Genomic DNA, 20870 nt, shown 5'->3' with positions numbered 1-20870 from the left:
TATATAGATGTTCTATAGCCATTCTTAAATAAAGATATATATCAAGCTGTCAGTTAGCAACAACTTAGCTAGCTGGATAGTTATTTCGTGTGCTAATTGTGGTTCATTTGTCCTCGCGAGTGAAAACTTCTATCTTCCAAGTTGTAAATTTCAGCTGAAGGGTCTTCAAAAGTAGCTGTGGTGCCCATGGAGAACACAAGGTTAAAGAAGTGGAAAACTGGAACGCAATTCCGAGTTCCAAGGATAACAAAATGCACCATTAGCTTTTCACACTACATGGGAAGCTAACAGGCTAACTGTCTAATGTCCACAGTTAGTTGGAACAGTTAGTTTAACATCTTCCTTAATAGTTAATTAATTTCCTTGACCAACATTGTTTTTGTCACTTATATTTTTAATTTGTTGTAAAATCAACACAATTATTATTAATTAGGTTAATTATAGAATTTTTTTTATGAGGTTTTCAATTTGGCCATCATGTCCAACGGTGATCCCCAAGGGCTGCTGTCAAGGATTTTAATATTTCTCTTTTTAGCCTTTTAATTAGTGTTTTAAGTCTTTTTGGGACTGTTTCTCCAAATGCTCTTTTTATAGGAGGAGTTTGCCAGAATAGAAAAAAATAAGTGAAATGTAAGACTTAAATTTTTTAATCAGTGAAGTAAATATGGCCATTTACTTGTCCCGCAGAGACAGACTTCACAGGACCACACAAAACATGGAGGATTTTATTCATTTGTGGGGTTTTAACAAAATTTTATGTACTATGTCAGATGAAGGACAACTACAACTTAACAAGCTCCTCATTTAATGATTTTTAGCTGACGCTTGTTTTTACATTAATACTATTTATCACTATTAATTTAATAGTGATTTTTAACTGACACTTGTTTTACATCAACATTTGATTTTATCGTTTGAATTGTGTAAATAAAGTATTGTTAAAATCCAAAATCCAATATTTCTCAGTATAACACACCTTATTCAACAGTTCAGCAAAACTCAATTAGCTAATTAGCCTACTGTTACGGTAATTAGCCATCAATGAAGAACGTTGTGCTGAAGCAAGGAAATGTTAAAACCTGCAGGACAGTGGCCTGGCCTTAAACATCTCTGACTTATAATAAAGCATTTTATTGTTAGTTTATTCTATATTAGCTAAATTATACTTTAAAAAAAAAAAAACACTTTAATGGTTTATTTAAACACTGCATAGAGTACTAGCTAGCTAGCTAGCTTCATTAAAACTTAGCTAACAAAGTTGGCAAGGCAAGTTGATTTATCCAGAACATTTTGTAACAGCACATTTCAGAGTGTTGTACATGGAAAAAATGGAACTTAGAGAAAAGTACATTAAACTTTAATAGAGGTAATTAGAAAAAATGTGAATATGAATAACTCAAGTGAGTAAACATGAATATTTAAAATGATTGATGATAATGTGATAAAGGATAGATAAAGGAAGTTGTACTACAAACTTAAACTAATAATGTTTTGATACCACTGTGAAAAAAATACTTTTTAATCTCAATTTAAAGCAACAGAGGGTTTCAGCACTTTTACAGTTTTTAGGGAGTTTTTTTTCAGATTATCAGAGTTTATGGACTCACAGTTGCTTTTCCATATTTATTGGTTCTGGTAATGGGTGTGCAGAAGATCTGAGAGATCTGGGGGGATTAAAACACTAAGAAAAAGTTTGTAAAATGTTTTCTGCCATGTTATTCTGTGATTTGTAATTCCCAGACCAGACTAAATAGAGTATATTAAAGTCTATTACCTGAGATACAGGGAGTCAGTGTAAGAATTTTAGAAATGGGCTGATGTGTTCGGTTTTCTTAGGGCCCTGTCACACTTTGAGGATTTAGCCAGCGTATGCCTGACATCCCAGAATCTTCTAAAACCCTGGCTTACGCTGAATTTTACATGTATTTTTTCAATTGTTGGCATGTACATAGCGTATTCATAACGAGTCCAGAGCATCATTCCAATGACAGCCTAGTTATGCATAACGCACGGCAGCATCATGCCCATGAAATGATGCACAAGCCAGTATCTTGAGGAGGTCAGCAATGCACTCAGAGGCACCCGGCCTGTATAAAATATGTCTGTATTTTATCGCTGTATTAACCTAACTGCTGTTTACCGCCCGCCAAAAAAAAAATTGATAGATAAATTAAAAGAAAAAGGTTGAAAGCAGGTTTGCAGTCGCAGCACATTCAGCGTCATGTCTGGTAGGAAGTTTGTTGGCAGTGGGTGTGAACGTAGGGAGGATCCATCCATCCATACCAAAAGCTGCCAATACGCGACTATACAGTAGCTGTAAGTTGGAAACACATTCAGCTGTCGCCTGGAACACGTCAGATACGTTGGTATACGTTGGAGACACATCCCGACTAAGTTATGCACAATTTACGGATAGATTTTGGATAAGCTAGACACCACGACTTATGAGTATCTTGTACTTAACATATGTCAACAATCAAATAACTTGCCTGTAAGTTATGGCCCACGTATGGCATATGCTGGCATACCTCGAGAAACTTTGAGCTCAAAATTTCTCGACGTATTCGCCGTATGTTGACATGTGCCAGCGTGTCCAAGCTTACTTCAGCGTGCTCACAACTTATACAAAACTTATCCATAACCTATTCAACCTATGCCAGCACTTTGCCAGATTTTTTATACGTCAGACATACGATGGTCTAAATCGTCAAGGTGTGATCGGGGCTTTAGGTTTAGTGAGGACGCAGGCAGCAACATTCTGGATCAACTGCAGATGTCTGATCCCCTGTTAAGACACTGTTGCAGTAATCTTTGTCTTTCTAATTTGAAAGACAAAGACATTAATTTAGTTCTTTATGTGCCTCTGAGGGCATACAGGCCTTTATACATTATGGTCAAGCCTGTATAAAAATAAGTAACCACATTAAAAACAAATTAAAATATAAATGCAAAAAAAAAAAAATTTTACATAATTATAAAGAAAATATTCTAGAAGTCTATAGCTGTTTAGTCTTTGTCTTTTGACTTTTTGCTCTCAGCAGTCGCCACAGCCATTCATTGTCTGCATCTTTTTCCGTTACACCAACTACCTTTATGTCCTCTTTAACTTAATCCATAATCCCCTGTTCCTCCTCTAGTGCTCCTCATGCTCGTCAGAATTCATCTACCTCCTTTGTACATATCCATCTCACTTATGCCTCTCTCTATATCCTAAACATCTAACATGAGCTGTCCCTTTGGGGATATCCACCCTGGTCTCTCAACACTTCCAGCTCTGCCTCCTGTATGTTGTTCAGTGCTACTGTCATATCCTCTTGAATTATTTACTGTATATGCATACTATTTCTGAATGGTGGGAATCTGACAGAGGTGTGAGTCATAGTTGGGACAGCAGCCAGCTGTGCAGATGCCTTTAAAACAGCAGGAAGCTGCAGAAATGCATTAGGCCTCACGTGGGAATTTGTAATTCCCAGACCAGGATTCCTTTGTTTCTACTTGGCCTCCAAGATGCTTCGAACGAGTTTATCTAAAACTGTATTTTCTATTTGTTTGCTTCTTGTTAGCCTTTTCTTTTTTTTTTTTGTTGCTACTGTTTTTTTATTGAAAAAAAATCTTGTTTCATTCACACCTATCCAACATTTACAAAACCAGACCTTAAAAGGATTATTTACATGTCTGAATATTGCCAGAAGAAAATCTGACCCAGCTGCCTAAACAGAACATCACAGTGATGGATGTTACATTTCCTGTTTTGTCTTTTTTCATGCAGGCGTTGAGAATGTAACCATCCAGCTGGACCTGGAGGCCGAGTTTCATTTCACGCACCTCATCATGACTTTCAAGGTGCTGAATTTATCTGATGGAACAAACACACACTCACATGTGTATGGTTTTACAAATAATAAAGAGATGGGGATTAAATCTCTCTCAGAAAGCTTCAGAAAGCCATGCAGGTCCCCTGAGAGATGTGGGAAGGGGAAGTGAGAGGAAGATGATTTTGACCTATAATAATATAAATAAAAAATACAGAAGGATGCGTTTTCCCAAACCCTTTAAATCCTGTTTTCTGGAAAAGGAAAAATCTGCATGCAATTCTTTATAGAAATTACAGATAGATGGATACAGAAAGAGAGATAACAAGATAGATTTATAGATATTTATTGATTGAATCCAAAAAGGTAAAGTATAATTCAATTACACCTATTAGAGGTATGTAATAATTAATTGGGATGCACAATATTGGGATTTCGGCCGATATCTGATATGCCGATATTTTAAAACTCATGTAGCCGATAACCGATACCGATGTTAAAGCTGGACAAAAATAAGTAGTCATTGAAAATAGCAGTTTTGTTATCCATTTCTGACACTTTGAAAAATAATATACTCAAATATATTTTCATATGCTGATATCTAATTGATTTTTAAAAACGCGGTATCAATCTATTTTACTTTCAAAATCTCGTGAAATTTCATCGTTCTGTTACAAACTCTCGTGATATTTTGCAAATTCTTGTGAGATTTTGTCAGTAAAATAGATCGATACCGCGTCAATATATCAACATATAAAAATATGGCAAAATTTCATGAATTTTCTGGGGAATTTGTAGCATAACGATGACATATAGCAATATTTCATTAGTAAAAGAGATTGATATGGTGTTTTTAAATGGCAATATATCAGCATATGAAGATATTGGGATATTTTAATGTATCAATATTTTTTCCCTGGTCTTTAGAAGTTTTTAAGTCTGTACAAAAGAAGTTTTTGAGGAAGTAGAAAAATAAATAGTATTTTTTTTTTTTTTTAGACTTTAGAAACTCAGAAGCTGATCAAATATCGGGTTAAATATCGGTGGGGTGGCCGATGTCCGATATTCAGTTTTAAGGCCGATACCGATAGGGGGCCGATTATATCGTGCATCCCTAATAATTAAATCACTTAGCAGTCTATTGTATAAGATTTCCCATCTTGTGAGAAGAAAAGCTTTTTTTTGCTTAGATTCTGCAACAGGGGTCAGGGAAAAGCATTCTTAATGCCTGAAATATGTTTTTTTTTTTACAGATATTATGATTTTTTTAAATCTAAAATGTCATCAGCTTTAAAACTTTAGATTATGTTAGAAGTCAACTATTCTAGCTATGTTCTCTGATTTTATTAAGGAGACTAGAGACACTTCCAATGCTATTGTTATATTGTTATAAGGGAGCTGTACTGGTACTAAACACGTACAAAGTCCTTCTAGATCCAACCTGAATTTAAAGAATTTAGAATAAACCATTAAATTTGAGTACGCTAAAATAGGTTCATATTCTTTTCTAAGAATAAATATGATTTCATAAATGAATATAGTCAAATCAGAGGTTGAATTACTTTGAAAAAATAAAGTTTTTTTGTTTTCACAGACGTTTCGTCCTGCTGCCATGGTGATCGAGCGCTCCATGGATTTTGGGGAAAATTGGGAGGTTTATCGATACTTTGCGTACGACTGCGAGTCTGTCTTCCCTGGGATCTCCGCCGGACCCTTGCAGAGAGTAGACGACATTATCTGCGACTCCCGCTACTCAAACATCGAGCCATCCACAGAGGGAGAGGTAAACAAGCCTTAAGATTTATTTTTATTTGGCTACTGCTTTAGAGTTTGGTTTTGATTGTTCTTTCTTGCTGTTTTAGGTGATATTCCGAGTGTTGGATCCTGTTTTTGAAATTGAAGACCCCTATAGCTTGAGGATACAGAGTAAGCTGCATCTGCTCATAATAGACAGCATGTCTCCACACAAAACAGAGTGCAAAGCCTCATTAGGGCCACTTTAAGCACAAAGAACACAAATAAAAACAGCTTCCTGTGACTTCCTGCTGTGGGTCTGCAGCTTCCCTCAGCGCTGCTGTGGGACCAGAGGTCAGACAGGAAGCGCAGTGGGGGGAATTTCACATACGGAAGCAACTCGGACTTTGTTAACTTGTTCACATCAATCCTTAGACTTTCTGAGTCTCGAAAGCATTTAGAGACCATTTGTTAAATTTGACTGATTATCCTCAGTGTGCAGAGAACAGTAAGGATTTGTTTCCCCTTAAAAAACAAAAGACTGTTCTCATTTCTTCTTATGTAAACCAATATAATGGAAAAAGTTTTAACATTTTATGTTAATTTTGGACTTAAGAGATTATTTTTCCGAAAGCTGATCATCTTTATGCCAGCTAATCTGCAAATGATCTGTTGGAGATCAACATGTTCAAGCTGAAACTTTTTAAAAATTCAAACTAGATTATCAATGACAATTTTTCTGGTTCCAGAAAATATGGTTTTGACACAACACTGGTTTGATCCTTAAACCCTTGTAGAATTTTCCTTTTTAGAAACCCAGAAAAAGGTCTCAAAAACCAAACAGCAGCTGAACGAGCTTTAAAAAAATAGGGGATTAGAAGCCACCCTCCAACAAAAGCTTAAAGAGGTTTAGAAATCTTTAAAAAATGCTAATATAGACAAGTTTTAAGAGATTTAAGTCTGATTCTTTAGGAAAAAGTTATAAGTGGTGACAGAGGACATTTTCATAGAAGCCTACTTTTTTGCCTTTCTTACATTTCAATGCTTAATCCTGTGGCTTCATATGCATTTCTGTTTTAAACCCATTTAAATACGACTTACTTCATCAAAGGGGTTTCTGCACAGCCTTAAGCAGTCTGGATTTAATCATCTTAGGTTAGGCTTTAAAAAATCTTCAATAAACAAAGATTGGTCTCAATGACACTTTAGTTAGATCCTAATTAAAGGTAATTAAAGGTCCATATACTTCTGTTTACTTTTTCATGAAACCCATTGGCAGTATTTATTCTTTCCATGTGCTGCTTTGGCTCATACATTATTAACTACAAACCGAATTACACAGCTGTTTCAAAGGCCTCTTAAGTAGAAGCGGATCACCGCTCTTTAAAAAGCCTGACATGCCGATTCCGATTTTAACTGATAGAGATTTTTCTATAACTAACACTGTCAGTTGTTGTAAGATCACAAGACACAATATATTTCAGTCTTATCTTACCAAAAAAAAAAACATAATTTCCCATTAAACAATAAAAACTTCTGAAATAACTGCTCTAAGGGTGGTTTTCAGATCGTTACATTCACCGATCTCCCAAAATTAAGAAAATCCATGCAGATCATGGCCAGCATATAAATCGGTGCACCCCCTACTCTTAAGGTCTTTGTAGGGAAATATAAAAGCTTGTTATTTATCATAAGCATAAATCATAATAGTCTAAATTGAATCTTGAAAGTAATAAAGCTTGTTGGTATCTCAAAGAAGGAATAAAAGGGGTAATAACTGTTTATCATTTTATACATTTAACTGCGTTTGTTTGAAAACTTTTAATAAAACATCTTCTTCCTGTTTGAAGAAATGCTGAGGATCACAAACCTCAGAGTAAAGTTCATCAAGCTCCACACGCTGGGTGACAACCTGCTAGACTCCAGAGGGGAGGTGACGGATAAGTACTACTACGCCCTCTACGACATGGTGGTCCGTGGGAACTGCTTCTGCTACGGCCACGCGTCGGAGTGTGCTCCTATAGCCGGAGAGGAGCGCCGAGCTGAGGGCATGGTAGATAGGAAATTTGACTTTTTATTTCGATTTTTTTCCTGCAAACAATTTGAAAAATATTTTTTTTATATATTTTTTTTACAATCTCTTCCAGTTTCTTTAGTAAAACATCTTTTATTATTTAGTTAAAATTCTGTAATTGTAATACATTTCAATATTTTACCTAATATTTGTGATTTATCTTTTATTTATATGTATATTTTTTTGCATTAGCAAATTTTTCTTGTTTGGGTAATTCTTAGTTGTTTGTAGGTTTATGGCCGCTGCGTTTGCAACCACAATACTGAGGGACTAAACTGTGAGCGCTGTCGAGACTTTTATCACGACCTGCCGTGGAGACCTGCAGAGGGCCGCAACACCCATGCCTGCAAAAGTAAGCGTGCAAAGATCAGTTTGGCTGTTTTCAGTTGCTGCTTTGAGAGTGAACAGATGATTAATAACTGATCATTTTTTTAATGCATGAAAAATGAAGCAAATATGAAACAACTAAAACTCCTGGTTTAGTTGTTATTTAGTATGCTAACTCAGGATATCTTCTCTCCAGTGTGCGAGTGCAATCGACACTCCACTAAATGTCACTTTGACCTGGAAACGTACATTTCCACCGGTAACGTTAGCGGAGGGGTGTGTGACGACTGTCAGGACAACACGGTGGGCAGACAGTGTGAGCAGTGTGCGCCTCACTTCTACCAGCACCCAAACAGAGACCTGAGAGACCCAAACATCTGTGAACGTATGTCAACCCCCCCCCTCAAACAATGGCTAATCGTTGTTTACATGAACAGTCTCTCAAACAAATGGAGGTCTATAATTATTCATGTTTTTACAGCATGTGACTGTGATCCGGAGGGATCTCTGCAGGGAGGAATTTGCGACTCGCGGACTGATGTGTCTGCCGGAATGATCTCGGGTCAATGCCGGTGCAAACTCAACGTGGAAGGGGAGCGTTGTGACCACTGCAGACAGGGACACTATGGACTGGGACAAGGGCCGGGGGGGTGCCTGCGTGAGTTTATTTCTGTATGTCATTTATTAATTGAATGAGATTTTGTGACAGGGGGTTTAGACACAAATTAATTGGAAGTTGTAGTAAACATTTTTGTTATTATTACCATATATTTAGCTGTTGAAGTTGTGCTTCTTCATTGTTAAACTGTATATTTTGGCAGCTTGTACATGCAACCCAGATGGAACGATGCCAGGAGGAAACACCTGTGATTCCAACACAGGGAAATGCTTCTGCAAACAACTCGTCACTGGTCACAACTGCGATGAGTGCAAAGTAAACTAACATAAAGTCACATTTAGTGAGGGGAATCTCACCTTGTGTGCGACTCAGGCTTTTCTGTTTTGTTCTGTTTCTTTTATAAACAGCCGGAGCACTGGGGTCTATCAAATGACATGGATGGGTGCAGACCATGTGACTGCGACCAGGGAGGAGCGGTCAACAACAAGTACGTTTAACCAAAGACATCTCAAATAAGCTAGCTTTAGTTTATCTGCATTAGGGTGGCCAGACGTCCGGCTTTAGGGCGGACAGTCCGGATTTTCATTGCACTGTCCGGCGTCCGGCGCCGCATTCAGCCGGATGTGTATTTGTCCTACTTTATGAGGCACTAGGCTTGTAGAGCAGATTTTTATTTCTTTTCTTTTTACTGGGCTGCAGCACAATATCCAATCATCAAAAATGCATCATCTGATCTAACAGATGATTGGCTAAGAGTGGCAGCGTGTCAGATAAAGATCTGCTTGTCATTGGTTACAAAAGTAAACAAGGATCAGAATTACTGATGCTAAATGTTAAAGTTAGCGTCCTGTCAAAACCAGGACGTCATTTAACCCAGAATGGACAAAAGAGCGTGAATTTACAACCAAAGGTAGTGGAGATTCTTTCTATGGTTTCTGCCACTTTGTCAACCAGATGTGGGCGTAAGCAGTCGAGGAAAAGCTGCTATTGAACGGCGTGCGAGTACGGATTAAGAGAAAAGTAATAAACGTGCAGCAGCGAACTCTTCAATGTTGGCTTTTACATTAAGTTTTGTCGGGTAAGCAAGAAGGTGAGTGGGATGGATCCTCCCTGCGTTCACGCCCACGACCAACAAACTTCCTAATAGACATGGCGTTGGGACTACAAACCATTTTTCTTTCTTTTTAATTATTTATTTATTTGTGGGCGGTAAACGGCAGTTAGGTTAATACCGCGATCAAAGACATGCTTTGTGACATTTCAAGGGCATTATTCTGCCGTGAGTTATGCATAAGTTAGGCTGTTGTTGGACATAAGTTCTGGACTCGTTATGAATACTCTATATATACACGCCCCAAAATTTAAAAAATATATAGAAAGTTCAGCGTACGGCAACATATTATACGATTTAGGGACGTCAGGAATACGCTGGCTAAATCGTCAAGGTGTTACAGCGGCTTAAGGTAGTGTACTCAGTCTGGCAAAAATGCGACAATTGGAATTAATGTAAATAAATAAAAAGATCTTAAACCGGGGGGGGGGGGAAAAACATATAAAAACACAGCTTAGTCATTATTAACTGATATTTCCAGGATATATTCCTTGATTCACCTAAATATTTACTGTTCTTCAAACTTTGTTCTAACTTTAGAGAAACACTGTAAAACTTTTAGCCACTAGGGGTGATAGACCTGTACCTTCCACTGGTGACACTACGCTGTTGCAAGATCAAATAGTCTCCCTTCATTTGGAACTGATTATTAATATTGGATTGAATATTGACTTGATCGCTTGATCAAGCCTTTTCCAACATTCTACAGTACAAAATAAGTAATAAAAGTATGTATGATTCATACTAATACCGTATCTGGTCAGTATCAGTATCAGTCAATTCTCAAAGCTGCAATATGGGCATTGAATTGGGAAATGGAAAACCTGTATCAGGACAGCCCTAAATCTGATAGTAGACCACTTTGAACCAGTAAATGTAAGTAATTGCATTCCTTGTAAATACAAGGCCACATTCACCTTTCTAGATTAAATCCTACATCAGAGAATAAATGGATTTAATTAAAAGCACTGAGCTGCCCCATTTCAGAGACCAGCAACCGCCACTGATTGATAGGCACCAAGTGCTTTTTATTGGCCTGAAAAATCATTTAATATGTCATAGTTAACTAATACTTGGGTCAAAAGTTATATAGTGTTGTTTTAGTGTCTCTTTCAATTTTTTTTAAAATGGTTTAAAACTGTAGTTTTCTGCACTATTTAATAACATGGATTACGTATCCTTAAAATATTGTCCTCTTTCAAAACACTAAAAGGCCCTTAGAAGGCATTTGATTCCAAAAGCCTTCTAAGATACAAGCATAAAGTTTGACATTTCTTCTCTCTCTACAGCTGTGATCCCTTCACAGGGCAGTGTGTGTGCAGGGACCACATGTTTGGACGCCGCTGCAATCAAGTGGAGTCTGGATTCTACTTTATCGCTTTGGATCACTACACGTATGAAGCAGAAGATGCCAAACATGGACCTGTACGTTTTATAGAATTTGGTGTGAATTTTCCATCATCGTCTGTTTTATCTGCTGCAGCAAAAAAACAAACAAACAAAACAAGTGTTTTTGTATTTCAGGGCGTCACATTCGTAGCGAGAGCCTATCCTCAGGACCGAAGCCCCACGTGGACTGGGATGGGCTTTGCTCATGTTCCTGAAAGAGGGTATATAGAGTTCAACGTCGACAACATCCCAGAGTCAATGGACTATGACATCCTTATCCGCTACGAGCCACAGGTAACACAGAAAAACTTTTATTATTTTTTGTGAGCTTAATCTACCTGCCTCTGTGTCAGTGTTGTAGTTTTATATGTTTGTGATCTTTTTCTAAATGAGTTTGATGTAATTTTCCCAATTAAAACTAATTTTCTATTGTTCTGCAAAAGGATTGCAGATTTTATAGCACTTTTGTGGTACTTGAAACAGTTTAATAAGTTTCCCTGTCCGTTTATTAAATAAACAAGTTCACTGCATCACAGGTCCTCCACCGTGCTTAATAGAATGAGCTGCTTCTTTTAATAATAAACATTTGTTTCATGGAATAGTTGTTGAAATGCTTCTGTTTCATTTCTTATGTCCGGACCCAATCCGTGTTGTGATAATTGATTATTATAAGAGTAGTTCAGTATGTGTTTTTGGGTTGATAGCTGCCGCAGGAGTGGGAGCAAGTGACCGTTCGAGTGGAACGCCCCGTTTTCAACCCTCCAACCTACGACGCTCACTGCATCAACTCTCTCCATAGGGGAGATGATCAGTCCATCTCTCTCCCACCTGGATCCAGGTAAAACAGCATTTTACTGCCTAACCTGAGTTGTGTGATGCACACTAGACTGAGCCTGACATGTCCTGCAGGCATGTACTGCTAGTAAGTCCCGTTTGTTTGGAGAAAGGACTGAACTACACCATCCGCCTGACTTTCCCGCTGTACTCGACGGACAGCCACATGCTGGACCCACACACGCTCATCGACTCTGTATGTTTGCATTTTTCTAAACATTTATTTGAGTCGTGAGAAGTTGAGAAAGTTGAGAAATCTCCAAATAAAGTCATCTGCTATTGCTTACTCACTAAAATACTCCCACAACCTTCCACTCGCTTTCAGCTGGTCTTGATGCCCCGGGTCAGAGAGATGGAAATGTTTCATGGGACAGAGGGTAAGGAAGCGTGGGATACGTTCCAGCGTTACAGATGTTTAGAAAGCAGCCGCAGCGTCATCAAAAGCCCGATGACGGACATCTGTAATGACTACATTTTCAGCGTCTCCGCTCTGCTGCACAAAGGAGCAATAGGTATGTAATTACTGGTTTTCTGTTATTTTACTTTTCTGCTAAATGTTCGTTTATGAAACCTTAAGGGGGATTTTTGGTATTCGGCACAAAACTGTATGCTTTTTTTATTTTCATTTTGTCCAACAATATTTGTCAATTATTCACACTAAAACATATCAGAAAAGAAAATTTAACTAAAAGAATTTAGAAACAAAAGGTGAGCTACAGATAGATATAAATTATTCATACACCTTTGAACATTACAGCCCTAAACTTTAAAGGGTATTTATTTATATAGTAAACCAGCAGAAACTTGTGCATAATTTTAAATGGGAAGTTTTTTTTTTATTTATTAGTTGTAGTTTCCAAATCTTTTTGAGTAACACAACGAAAAATCTTTGCTCTTCACTCTCTTTTAGTCTAATACCTTAAATATAGTTTGAAATAGAAATTGTAAGGAATAAAAATAAAGCTGCTTTATGAATTCCACAACCTCTCCATCAACCTTACCATCATACTGCCGCTACTGTGTTTTACAGTGGGAATGTTATTAAAGGTAATGTGCTGTTTTTGTTTTCCTCCAATCCACTTGGTAGAGAAATTTTTATTTTTTGTCTCATGTGACCAGATGACCTTATTCTACATGTTTCATGTCCCCACTTGGCTTTTTTCTTTTCATTTCATTTCTTGCCACTATTTTATTTTATCCTACAGCTGCAGAATCAAAGCTTGTCTTTGTAAATTTAATTCACTTGAGTGAATTTAATTTACAAAAACAATATTGTCTGTGGTATTTTTATCTTTAACGGCATCTTGCTTTAACTCTTTGTACTCTAAATTAGCTACTGGAACCAGAATTTCCCCAAAGGGGTAATCCCAAGCGTTTAATAAAGTTGAGATTAAGTCTAAGTCTAACCACAGCACAGAAAATTAACATTTTCTGGAGCACTGAACAAACAAAAAAAGCTATTACCGAACATATGTTGAAAATAGTCTGCAAGGAATAGCAAATCAGTTCTTGGAAGAAAATAATTGTTTTGCCCTTTGCTCTTGGAAAAAGAACAAATAATGCTGTTATTTTATTTAGAAGCCTCAATAGTTCAGTCATCAGACTCTCCCACCTCTCTACTTTCTCCCGTCTTCTCACCCAGGTTGCCACTGCGACCCTCAGGGTTCTATCAGCACCGTGTGCGAGCCAAGCGGCGGTCAGTGTCGCTGTCGTCCCAACGTGATCGGCAGAAACTGTGACCACTGTGCTCCGGCTACATTCTCATTCAGTCCTGCTGGTTGCAGATGTGAGTTTCATTAATCCCTGCTGTGTGACGTTCAGAGTTTCCTCTAGGTAATCCTAATTTATCCCCCAGCTTGTGACTGCGACCCCATCGGCTCGGTCACACCTTTCTGTCACGAGTCAACTGGTCAGTGTGAGTGCGTATCGGGAGCCACCGGACGCCAGTGTTCCCACTGCTTGCCAGGTTTTTGGGGCTTCCCCCAGTGCCGACCATGCCAATGTAATGGCCACAGCGAGTACTGTCACCCTCAGACCGGAGAGTGTCAGGGTTGCAGAGACTTCACCACCGGACATCACTGTGAGAGGTACAACAAAGATCACAACCGGTTATCTTTATGTCAGTTTAAATATTAAATATTTTACCTTTTTGGGATGGCTATAAGAACTAACTGATCAAAAGAAGATTATCAATTCTGTTAGCTGTGTTATGTATTTGGGATAGCTGTAGCTGTAGTTATGGAAGACAGAGGAAAACGTGTTTTTTAGTGCTTCCTGTGAAATACATCCTATCTTTCACCTTTAATGTTGCTGTGAAAGAAATGAATGTTCCGCCTGCTGTGTACGTAAAAAAAGTTTGTGAAAAGAATTTTCAAAAACTAGATGCAGAAACATGGCTGCATGGCTCACTGGACTGCAGCAACATCGCTTTTATTTTTCTTTCATTCAGCCAGTCTTTTATTAAGCTACAAGATTCGTGTTTAATATTCATCTGAATATTAAACACAGAAGTGAAAAAAATAGACCTCTAGCCAAGATTATAATCTTTAACTAACGAAATAATGAAAACTAGAATTAAAAAACATTTTTTCGAACTGAAATAAAAGAAAATAGACCGCTAAAACACACTTTTTGGCAGGTATGACAGTCAGGTAGGTTTTTTTCATTTGTGTTGCTGTAGCCATCTGTCTTTATCTTGGATTTAATTTAAATGGTTTTAGGTTTTATTTTTTAGTCCTATCGTATGTAAGTTGTATTACGGTACATTAAGGACTAAAATGATAACTGAAACGACTAAAAGCTAAATTAAGCATTTTCAAAAATGAAAAACTAAACTAGTTATGTTAAATACAAATTAAATCTGAAATAGGACTGAAAATCAGAAGTTAAAACTAGGTAAAATAAAATAAAGTTTCAAAACCTTGCCTCTAATGCAGGATACACAGGAAAATAAAGGGGGCCCAGCATGGAGCCTTGGTGAACTCCACATTTTAATTATCTCACACTTAATTATCTCACAGATCCAGTGATTATTTTTCTTGTTTGCTAATAATTGATACAGTTAATCAAAAGAAATTGGAGAAAATTTGTTAAGAAACTAATTTTATTTTCCAGGTGTATAAATGGTTACCATGGTGACCCACAGCTGGGGTCGGGGGGCCACTGTCGTCCCTGCATGTGTCCGGACGGCCCCCGCAGTGGTCGGCAGTTTGCGGACAGCTGTTATCTTTTAACCAATCAGCTGGTGTGTGTATGCAGCCACGGCTACAAAGGTGCGTCAACAATTTTTACAGATTAGTTTACATACACGCAGCACTTTTTTTTCATCATCATGTTTTCACAAGAGGTGCTAACCCAAATGCCTCCTCTGCTTCCCTTGTAATCAGCATGTTTTTTTTGTCTTTTTTAAATTATATTTTCTTTCCCTGTCCAGGAACCAGGTGTGATGAGTGTGCCCCAGGTTATCATGGGAACCCTCTCATTCCTGGGGGCCGCTGCACGCCTTGTGATTGTAACAACAACATCGACATGCATGACCCCGGATCCTGCGACGTCCGTACAGGCGCCTGTCTCAAATGTCTGTACCACACGCAGGGCCACTCATGCCAGCACTGCAAGCCGGGGTATTACGGCAATGCTGCAACACAGAGCTGCAGGAGTGGGTATAGATTCATATCAATGCTGTACAGAGAACTCTTTTATTGTTTCTTTAATTTGCTTCTAAGTAGCCAGACAATCCTCAAACTATTAAGTTCAGATCTTCAGCAGTGATTCCTCAAACAAACCAATATCTAGTCTAATTTCTGGGGGGTATTTATTGATTTAAGAGGTTTAAGTGTTATTCTTCTCCATATCTTTTTGTACCTTGCTGTTAGAGGGTGGACACATGTGGTTACTAGCAGTTAGTGGCTGCTCTTCTGGAGCTAAAAGTTAACTTTTGGGGAAATTACAGGGAAAAATTCCCAAACCCAAAAGGTAATTCCCAGAAGTTTTAGTTTACTTTGCCAGAAATCATTTATAAAGCTTGTGCAGGCACAAAACAGTGTTTGAAAATTGCGTACACCGACGGCAATTAATTGATTTGAGCAACTAGGTTAGATATTTTCCCAATGGAGTAAGAGGATTTATGTTTGAAATAAGAAAAAAACCTTCATCCTCTCAAGTACAAAATATTTATGGAATTTTAAGAGCAAAAATACAGTTTCTTTCTTTTGACAGATCATCATAATTACTTGCTAAAATTAAGGCAAAATTCACTATCTTTAGGAGATTTGGTTACACTTTACCATCATATCACCATCATAACGTCTTTTAAAATTGGTAAAGAGAACGTTTATTAATGATTAACATATCATTTATTAATGTTTGATTTGTTTATAAATTGCATCTACAACATTTAAAAGTTAAATAGATCATTTATTAAAGTATTAAGCCAACTGTCAGGGTAAGTCCTACATGAAAGAGCAGGTTCTTTTAAAAATAAATGCTAGGTTCAGGTTTTAAATTCACTGATGTTAGGATTAGGGCTAAACAAACATGGCAGGGAAATATGATCTATATATCTATAGGATAGGATTACAGTTTTCATCTGTTAGATCAGGAGTCTGCATCCTTGGCTTTGTGCTGACTTAATATAGTAAATGATTTGTTCTTGCCTTGTTTCTTTTTCTTTTGTTCAGTGGCCCTCATGAAAAACACTCGCCCTACTCTTGCGCCTCTTGTAAATTTTGCTTAGAACTTCCACTGACCACAAGCCAATAAACGCTTGGTCAGCAGATGAGGTTGATTTAGGTGTTGTCATGATGGGCTTTAAGGATCTGACCAACATGCAGAAACACAAGCAGAAGCCAAGGGAAAAAGTTAACAGATTTATTGTGGTTTACAAAAACACAGACTGAGAGATATACAGCTGGGTGACCATGTTGGACCTCAGTGGACTGGTGAACCGGAACAGGAAACTCTGAAGCGGAGATCACAATGATCAGTTTAGGGACCGTAGGAAAAATAACTGAGGCTTGTAATTTGCAAGAGAGACACTCGCGTTTGGGGGACTCTTGGTTAATCTTTGAATCCAGTTTGTGGGGGCTTATCCAGAGATGAGAGAACTCGTTGGAGGGCGGACAGGCAGAATAACATTGGGTCCAGAGGAGCAAAGGAGCGGACTGTCACCGGGTTTTCCTGAAGAGGACTTGAATGGATCATGTGGAGGTTTCCCCTAGCTCAATTGTGACTCAGTTTATCCTTCCAGGGTTGAAGAACATCCAGGCTTATCCAGTAGATCAGGAAGGCTTCCTGTCGGAGAACAAAGACAAAGCAAGCTTAGACTCAGAAAGACAAGGCTAAAGGTTAGACTCAGCTAATCTCAGTTTGGCTAGAGTACCCAATACTGGCAAACACTCTGGCATCAAGGTAGTGACAGCCCGCTGCTCAAATACTCCTCTGGTGATGACCCAAGGAGCCTCAGGTGTGCGAGGAGGCCCAAACGAGGACAGGGCACCATCTAGTGGTGAAAAAAAAAACCAAAAGCAACCCATTGGAACCCATTGGGGAACCCATTGGATTCCTAACAGGTGTAAGGAATCTTACCTTCAGCTGTCAGGGTTCATCTATTTTCTTTGAATGTACAGATTCATTTTTAAAGGTTAGAGGTTAGTTTTAGGGACTGATCTCTATCATGCATTGATGAATAACCTGGTACTCTCTGGAAGTGAAGCAACACCTGCAACCTGGACCCTAACAATTACTTTCAAAGTCTGGTGACTGTGTTATATGTAGTGGATGGTTGGAGAAACTGAGAATACATCCAGAAAGTACTTTTTTAATAGATTCCAAGGAAGTCTGGCTCCTAAGAAGTGATAATATGAGGGATGATCCACTGATGTGAATATTTTATCCTGTCTTTTTTAAAAGAGTGCATGTGTGACCCTATGGGGACGCTACCGTACGTCTGTTCGTCCCCTGATGACTGCCGGTGTGACCAGCGCAGCGGCCAGTGTTCCTGCCAGCCCAACGTGGTTGGACAGAACTGTGACCAGTGCGCTCCCAACACGTGGAACATCGCCAGTGGGACGGGCTGCCAGCGCTGCGACTGCGACCCCGTCCACTCTGTCAGCTCCTCCTGCAATGAGGTGAGCCAGGGCTGCACTGATTACATAAATGTTTGGGTATCCATGCTGAGGACTAGGGTTTGTTTCTGACTGTGCTGAAGTTTTTTTTCTCTGATTCAAACAAACTGAGAACCGGTATATTATATTGAATATAAGCCCATGTTCTCAGCAGAGAAAATGTGAAATAATCCGTGAAAGCAGCATGAGAGCTAAAGTTTTCCCATATGGAGGCTATCATGGGGATTTACGTTTCCCAAACATCAGTATCAAAGGGGGAACAGCAGGGTCCTGTTATGTTCCCTGCTAAACAGCTCGATCTTTGTTTATGTTACTCCTTTGATATATTGACTCTAAGGGAAATCCTTTGCTTCCTGCTCCTCTTTAACTTCTTTTATTTAAACCTACAAGTGCCTAATAAAAAAATGGAGCTTCCAGCCACCTACGAACATTGAGATCTCTGTGTTTACTGGATTCTCTCCAGCAGAGGAAGGAAGTATCTTGATACACAGTGGAACAACTGAATACACATCATTTTTCAGGACCGTTGAGTGTTAACAAACTATAAAGCTCTAGCATCTCTATATGTCAAACAAGAAGCATTAAAATATGCAGAAAATGTCTGAGCTGCTCAGTGGGAGGTCGAAAATGTGTGGAATTGAGCGTGTTGTGTTGCTGCCTTCCTGTAGGTTACGGGTCAGTGTGTGTGCGAACCAGGATTCGGTGGCAGGACGTGTAGAGAATGCAAAGAGCTGTTCTGGGGAGATCCAGAGGTCGAATGTCACGGTAGGACTTTATCTCTTCAGGACATATGAGAGAGTTAATTTGCTCCTACATTGTTAATTTACACTGACAAATACAGTCGGGTTCAAGGAAGGTATGGGCCAAGTCAAATATCTGATTTACTCAGTGGAATTTAGGGAACCTTCCCTCCGTGTCAAACAAAATAAAAAGCTAATTTAATCCAATTTCTTCCAGTTTAACCAAACAAGGTAAAGGCCAAATCAGAAAGGGTAATATATTATTTTTTTAAAATTATAATAAAATAATTACAAATAGAATGAAAAGTCCCTCGTGTGTCTGAGGTGTTTATTGCATTTTACAGTTTTTTTCCAACTCCGTGTAGCAAAGTAGCTGGAAAGAAAAAGTTGAAAACATGGCAATAAGTGGGATGGATAATGGAGAAACTACATCATGAGAACCAGATGCGCTCCAAGATTCCCAAGCATCCCTGTTTTGTCACGGAGCAACACTTTAAGGTCCCAGGATTGGGTAATATACTCCAGCTGCACCCATCCTGGTTCTGTGGAGCTGCTTCACCAGCTGTAAGCTGCTTCCTTTCTGCACAGACAACTCAGCAATGCTCCTGTTTCATGGGAACGGTGTGAGAAATGAGTGGGAGAGATATTCTTTGCTCTGATTTTGTATCAAAAATGTGCCATTAGTTATAATGTGAAGATTTTAAACTTTAATCTGATGTAAGAGTGTAATATATTTACAGGAAGAAAACATTTCTTTTAGTTTTGTTTTTTTATTGCGTTGTAGATGTTTAAAACGTTGCATTCCTTTTGCTTGACTCAGACATCCTCCTTTTCAAAGGAGGGAAGGAAACTGTGTTTGTTATTTTCTTCTGTAAAGACCCAAAATAAGAGGTTAAAGAGGTTAACCTCTTTTTGTATTCAAGTCTAAGATTACTTACTGCAGATAAAGTGTTGAAATGAAGTCGCCCCAGTTTGATGCTTGGCAGCCAGACGTTCTTGAGCAATCGTTCTCTGGGCTTTTTGAAACACTTTGTTTTCTTTCTTAAAGCTGATACTTTCCTAAAACACAGAGGTTACTATCCAAGCCTTAAATGTTCCAATTCATTAAGAAATGTAACCCACGTATTGAAAACAAACTCAACACCTCGTCTGTTCCTGTTTGGCTGTGACGTCATCCTGGAGAGAAATATCAGCTTTGCTGCTGCCATCAACGCCCTTGTTTATAGATGTTGGAGATTTGCCTGTTTTTCAGTGTAGTCCTGTTTCTCTGACTGTGACTGGCTGGCTGTGTGTTTCCTGGACAGGGCCGCCTTCTACAGCTGCTTTTTGTATCTCAGCTTCTGTCTCCTTGAACCCCAGTTGGCCTCAGCAGATGGCCGCTCACACTGAGCCTGGTTCTGCTGGAGGTTTCTTCAAGGTTAAAAGGGAGTTTTTCCTCTCCACTGTCGCTACAAGCATGCTTAGTGTGGGGGATTGTCTTTGAGTCAGTGAGTCGATGCAATCAACTGGTTTTCCTTAGATAGAAAACTCTCAATTTTACTGTATGATCTGGTGAACTGGAAAGTGCCTTGAGATGACATGTGTTGTGAATTGGTGCTATAGAAATGAGCTGAATTCAATTGAACAGTCAGGGCATCCTGCAATCTTATCTACGAAATAGATAAAATCAGCTAATCTTTTAGTTTTGTAATTCTGGACTACCAGTCGCATTAAACGTCTATTTAAAAAAGTTCTGGGAAATCCTTAAGAGTAACTTGAAATTTTTAAATTATATAAATAACCCGGATACAATTTTATGCGTACTACCTAAAGATCACCAACAATACTTTTTATGTATTAATAATGATGTTTATGTTCCTGTTTTACAAGCTTTAAGTAACGGAAAGTAACCGGTGTGCTTTGGAAAGTAACCACTAAGCTCCTGGAAGTGTTATTACTACCGAGCTACAAGTCTGCATAAAGCAGCCTCATTCTGTTAACTCTTAAAGACAAAGAGATTCTCCAAAATAGCCAGAAATTTCCATAAAGTAACCTGTAAGTTTCAGGATAGCTGATAACTGTATGTGTTGCTAAACCTGTCATGATGGGTTCACAGATGAGACCCA

The 20870-nt window shown here is 38.4% G+C and overlaps 1 protein-coding gene across 1 annotated transcript in view; it reads left to right on the top strand.

Moving 5' to 3' along the window:
• Positions 1-20870, top strand: part of LOC107085845 (laminin subunit beta-1-like) — a 34752-nt gene that overhangs the window by 6721 nt on the left and 7161 nt on the right. Inside the window, exons 6-25 of the mRNA XM_015376457.1 lie at positions 3770-3843; positions 5407-5595; positions 5675-5738; positions 7397-7599; positions 7852-7972; positions 8144-8332; positions 8429-8605; positions 8769-8881; positions 8974-9053; positions 10967-11102; positions 11202-11360; positions 11771-11904; positions 11976-12096; positions 12226-12412; positions 13543-13686; positions 13756-13987; positions 15015-15172; positions 15334-15558; positions 17811-18028; positions 18694-18790. Of these exons, the coding sequence (XP_015231943.1) occupies positions 3770-3843; positions 5407-5595; positions 5675-5738; positions 7397-7599; positions 7852-7972; positions 8144-8332; positions 8429-8605; positions 8769-8881; positions 8974-9053; positions 10967-11102; positions 11202-11360; positions 11771-11904; positions 11976-12096; positions 12226-12412; positions 13543-13686; positions 13756-13987; positions 15015-15172; positions 15334-15558; positions 17811-18028; positions 18694-18790 (3021 nt within the window). The remainder of the gene's footprint in view (positions 1-3769; positions 3844-5406; positions 5596-5674; positions 5739-7396; positions 7600-7851; positions 7973-8143; positions 8333-8428; positions 8606-8768; positions 8882-8973; positions 9054-10966; positions 11103-11201; positions 11361-11770; positions 11905-11975; positions 12097-12225; positions 12413-13542; positions 13687-13755; positions 13988-15014; positions 15173-15333; positions 15559-17810; positions 18029-18693; positions 18791-20870) is intronic.

The sequence above is a fragment of the Cyprinodon variegatus genome, unplaced genomic scaffold (assembly GCF_000732505.1).
Source record: "Cyprinodon variegatus isolate N-32 unplaced genomic scaffold, C_variegatus-1.0 Scaffold7, whole genome shotgun sequence".
NCBI classification, from domain to species: domain Eukaryota; kingdom Metazoa; phylum Chordata; class Actinopteri; order Cyprinodontiformes; family Cyprinodontidae; genus Cyprinodon; species Cyprinodon variegatus.
Note: the sequence above shows the minus strand (reverse complement) of the source record. Positions and strands in the feature narration are given on the sequence as shown.